This window comes from Prinia subflava, chromosome 16 (assembly GCF_021018805.1).
Source record: "Prinia subflava isolate CZ2003 ecotype Zambia chromosome 16, Cam_Psub_1.2, whole genome shotgun sequence".
Classification (NCBI taxonomy): Eukaryota; Metazoa; Chordata; class Aves; order Passeriformes; family Cisticolidae; genus Prinia; species Prinia subflava.
In genome coordinates, this window is record NC_086262.1 from 9,376,784 (window position 1) to 9,382,107 (window position 5,324).

Here is a 5,324-nt window from a genome sequence, read left to right on the forward strand (position 1 = left end):
TGAGAGCCAGAGCTGTGCCACAGCTGGTGCTGGGACCATGAGATGTCACCTTTGGGCCCGTTTTTTCCTCTCCCTGCCTGTGAGTGAACTGGGAGAGCCTCCGTCCCACTTTGTGACTTGAGGACAAGAGACAGCTCAAGCCAGTCATGTTCTGCCAGTGTTACGGGTTCAGGGACAGGTACCTGTACCCTGCTCAGGAGTGCAGCACCTTCTCCTTGCCCTGAAGCCCTGACACCTCGCAGCTCCTGCTGTGAACCACGGCAAGGACAGCCTGAAACACCAGCACTGCTGGCGTGTCCACTCTGCTGCTGTTCTCTGGCTGCACCTCCTGAACAGGGCTCTGGTGGCCTCCCCAGGAGACCTGGGGGCCAGCAGATCTTTGCAGGTAGCCACACGTGTCTGTGGCCAGTGGGGTGTCAGAAGTGCTGGCTGCTGCCTTGGGGTGATCCCTTCCCTTCCACCCCAGCCTCCTTTTGAGGAGTAAACCCCTCTAGTTCAAGAAACAGAACTCCAAAGGCACTGCCAGAAATTCAGTACAAACGTTAAAAATTTTATTTACATGGTAAAGTACGATTTCTTAAAAAAAAAAAAACAAAAAAACAAAACAAAAATCCAAACCAAAACAAAACCCCCACTTTGATAAGAGGTATAATAATAGAATAAAGCTCTTTATGTACAAAAATACAATTTTCATATGAATGAACATCTTGAATAAATTAAACCCTTCTCTGGTCCAGCCGCTGAATACCCGGTGTCTGCTCCCAGCTCTGAAGCAGGCCGGCCGTGCTGGGGGTCAGCATCTATAATGCATGAGCCTCTCCGCCGGGCGCGGGTCCCATCGGGCCGGTGCTGGGACCCCCGGGAGGGGCTGAGCCGCCCCGGGGCAAGCCCGGGGGGACGCGCTGAGCCCCGCGCCGCGCCCCGCGCCGCATCGGCCCATTAAGCCTTTTCATGGCATTGTCAGGGCGTTCAAACCAAATTTTCATGCTCGTTTTTCTTCGCTGGAGAGCTACAAATTGTAAAATTGACTTTTCACCTCGTCTGCGGCAGCAAATCTGTCGCTTTTCTTCTTCACAGTTTTTTCGGAGTGGCGCGGGAGGCGAGGTGGGGGTCGGGGGAAAGGGGCTTGGGGGGAAGGACGGTGATGAAAAGTGCAACGGGACGAGGCCCCCCTCACCCCCCACCCCTCGGCCGGCCCTGGGCCGAGCGCCGGGCGGGGCGCGGGGCGCGGGCGGGGCGCGCTAGCGGAGGGGCGCGCCCGGGCCGGCGGGCAGCCCGCGGAAGCCCCTCAGGCTCTCGGCGGGCGCATAAGCGCAGTCCTCGGAGGTGGCGGGGCTGCTGGGGCCGGAGGCGGAGGCGCAGAGCGAAGGGGCGGACGGGGAGGCGCTGGACAGCCAGGACCCCGCGTCGCTGCCGGGGCTGGGGGGCGCGGCGGCCCCGCGGAAGGCGGGGGGCGGCGGGAGGCACTGCTCGGCCAGGCGGAGGGTCTCGGACAGGGCCCAGATGTAGTTGTAGGCGAAGCGCAGGGTCTCGATCTTGGTGAGCTTGGTGTCGTCGGGGAAGGTGGGCAGGACGCTGCGGAGCTCGTCCAGGGCGGCGTTGAGGTGGTGCATGCGGTTCCGCTCGCGGTCGTTGGCCTTGACCCGCCGGCTGCGCTTCAGCGTGTGCAGCAGCGCCTCGGTCCGCGCCCGCGCTCGGCCGCGCCGCCTCCGCCGCTCCCGCGGAGCGCCGGGCTCCGCGCCGTCGCCGCTGCCGGGCGCCTCTGCGGGCATCCTGCGGGAGAGAAGCCGGAGCCCCGTCACTGCCACGGGAGGGTGGAGGGGGAAGCGAGGGGAAAGGTGCGAAGCGGCCGGGGAAGGGGTAGGGGGGAAGGAAAAAAAAAAATATAACGGAGAGGGTGGCGGTGCGGGTGCTTGGCAGGTGCCGGCGCTCCTGTACTCACATGGAAAGGCACTCCCGGGGATGCGGTTAAGCAATAACGGTATAAAAACACAGAGAGGAAAAAGCCGAGACGGCCGCTATAGGGAAAAGCAGGGGACTCGGCGCAGAAAAAAAAAAAAAAAAAAAAAAAGGCGGAAAAAAAAAAAAAAGCAGCCAAAGCCCGGGGAAAGGCGGGGCGGGGGGGACACGCGACCGCGCGTGGCTTTGAAGTGCTGCGGGCTGCGATCCGCTCGTGTGAGCGGCGGCTTTGGCACACGACGGCGCGGCCGCCCGCTCTTATAGCGGCGGGCGGACAATGGCCCCGTGGCCGCCCCGCGGGGCCGCGCCGAGGCGGCAGGTCGGCCCCGTGCGCCGCGCCCTCCGGAGCGTGCCCGCAATTACCGCGGGCGGCCGCGCATCTGCCGCGCCCCCGGGGGACGGGGGAGAGAGGGGGGGTCCCCCCGCTTTGTCCCCCCCGTGTGCGGCAGGACAAAGCGGGGCAGGGGGGGTCGCGGCTCGGGGCGGGGGTGGCGGGGTCACCGTCCCGCTCCGGCCGGAGGGGCTCCAGCGTGAGTTTAAACCGCTGCGAGCAGGGGGTTCGGGAAATAAAAAGGTTAATCTGGATTTCCAGAGGATGAGCCGTGGATTTTTTTTCCCCAGCCAGATGCGGGCGGAAGATTTTGTCAGGTTTTCGTTGCACCTTGCGGTTTTTCTACATCCACCCGTCAAAATGAAAATGCTCTAAAGTGCTAAAACTCAAAGCAGGTATTTCCCTCCTGCCTTTCTGAGGTGAATATCAACACGCGCTTTGCTTTGACGCGCTTTCCCGTGCTTTGCTTTGAGAAGGGTCTTGCAGGTGTTCAGAAAGTTAAAAGTTCCAAAGGACATTTATTTTATAAGCTTCGGTGGTTGTAATCACAATAGATAGACACTATATATACATATATACACAGTGTATACACAATATACAGATACAATTCTTCTTTGTCTGGATAAAAACAAAAATTTGTGCTGTTTTGGTTGTATAGTTCTTGCTGCTTCTGCTAGTCCCCATTCAGTGCCAGGGTATCACTGTCTCACATTTTGGGAATCCACAATTTTGTAAGTGGCTAAAAAGTTTCCTGATTCTGACATGTGGCTCTTTGCATCCTGCTCTCCCAGCTCGGAAGACGCGCCATTGTCAGCACTCAGGTACTTGTGTCCGTGGAAGGTTTTCAGTTTCACCGCCCATCAATAGCCATTTTCAGATCCTATGCCTAAACTCACAAGTATTTACCTGATTTCTCCTTACACAAAATGTAGATCGATTTCCCCCTCTGATTTTCTCCTATGGCTTTGATCTTTGATAAACAGGGAATTTGACAGCATAAATTATTGTATATCTCTGCATTTTAACTTCTTAGCAACCATTCTTCACTTGAACCTGAGCGAGGAGTTTGCTGTGAGTGTTATCCCTGCTTTCCACCCTCCTCGCCTTGCGATGACCCACGACACCAGCAAACTGCCGCAAACAACCTTCGTGGTGCCAAGACGATCCCAAGTGCACAGAAGTGAGCAATCCCAAAAGCCCTGGGTGATGAATATTAACGAGTCTCAAACTAAAAGTAGTTTGGCAGCGGCCGAGCTTGCGGGATCAGCTTTCTGCTTTTTTATATCTTTATACGCTTGCAGAGCAGGGCTGTGCGATATACGCAGGTACGGGGGAGCCCGGCTGTTCCCGGGAGGGGCTGGGCTCTCTCAATCACCCGACCTGCAATCAGGCTGATGTTTTTAGGGCCTCTGCATACATAAGTGACTTTCTGCACTAAGCAGTTCCACTTCACTGAGTCACTCATGTCCTCAAGTAATGGCACAATTAGAGGACTCTGTCAGCAGGCGCAGACCCACGGTGGAGTTTCCAGCACTAAGCAGAAAGCCAGAAGGGACCAAAATTTAAAGGTTATGGAAGCATATGGCAAAAAGCGTTCAACTTTTGTTACTGTGCATTTTATATATAGTGAGATAAACTCCAGTGTTGTCTGCAACACTTTTATTGTCTTTTGTTTAGTTGTCTTTGAGCAGTCAATAGTTTATTCATTAAAATGTTTATGATTCCCTAGAGTTCCACAGACTTTGGCACAACCGATCACTTGTCTGAAAGTTTGCAGTGAAAGCGCATTATTCATTAGTCCTTATCCATCATTTGCAGTTTGTCATTTGTTATTCTCTTGTTTTAAAAGTTTGTGCTCCAATCAAGGAGGGGAGAGAGCACCATGTGTCTCTGTGATCAGTCACAGCCATGAATAGCCAGGGCTGAAGTGAATGTTCCACAAACAACCCATAGGCTGAAATTTGTTTGCATAATCTATTCACTGCGTACTTATGAATACCGAATGCATTCACAGAACCAGAATTGTTTCAGGAAGCCTTCGCAAACAGAAAGAAGTGCTAAATATCTCGGATAATTTATTCCCGATGAATAATTCAACCCGGTCTATCACAGGCAGTCTACTAATTTTGCAGATAAATTATTCAGCCAACACAGATAATAGCTCTTACACCTTATGGGCCTGCTCTTATGGAAGTCGGCTGCTGAAGTTTTGTAAAGTTTTCTGGGATAGGAAAAGAAAAAAATTCCAAAATTAATCAGGACCAGTGATTTCAAGAAACACACAGTGTGTTGCTAACATCTCAGTGATGTGATGGCCTTATCCTGAGTTTTAGCCTTTGATATTAATGTTTCTACCTTAATGTAAATGTAGCTGGGCTCAGCTGCACTCATGGATGCTATTGATTTCATATTTTGAACTCTTAGGAAGTTTTCAAAAATACTTCATCATTTGCTTTGAGACAGCACTTAAAAAAAGTGAGAGGGAAAAAGATTCAAATGGTATTTTTTACTAAGAAAACTGCAAAAGCACAGCTGGATGGGCCCACTGTACCTTACAAGTGATGGCAAACTGCTCATCCAAAATTCAAATTTTCGTGGGTGCATTTCCATGCAGCATATTTATCACTTGTAAGGCCTTGAACATGAAGCTTGTTCCTCTGCCCTCGTGTTGAGACATCATGCGTGGTGTCTCACTCATGGCTGGACTCCAGAAAAAGCAGGAATTGATGAATAAAGGTGGAGGAAGGTTTTTGGAGAAAATGTGCCACAAGGCTCCCTTCAGCTCTTGGGATGCACTGTTTCCTTCAAGGAAAATGCCAGTCTGTGAGAAGATGCCATTCCCTGGGAAGTGTTTGTTGTACCTTGTAAAAGTAAATAAAACTCCATGTTATTCAACTTCACATTTCAGACCCAACCAGAGTTATGGTTATAAGAGCAGTGTTAGCATCACTCTTCAAGTATGAAAATGAACAGTTCACAGTAAAGCTGCTCCTACAATCGGAATGCTTCAGAGAAGTCAGAGGTACATAATTTT

General features: G+C 52.3%; 1 protein-coding gene across 1 annotated transcript; it reads right to left on the minus strand.

The window, feature by feature from the left end:
• Positions 1–1,164: 1,164 nt before the first annotated feature.
• NEUROG1 (neurogenin 1) lies at positions 1,165–1,828 on the minus strand. Its single transcript, XM_063413726.1, has one exon. It carries the CDS (start codon positions 1,770–1,772, stop codon positions 1,242–1,244), a length of 531 nt encoding a protein of 176 aa, XP_063269796.1. The 5' UTR covers positions 1,773–1,828; the 3' UTR covers positions 1,165–1,241.
• Between the last annotated feature and the right edge of the window lie 3,496 nt (positions 1,829–5,324).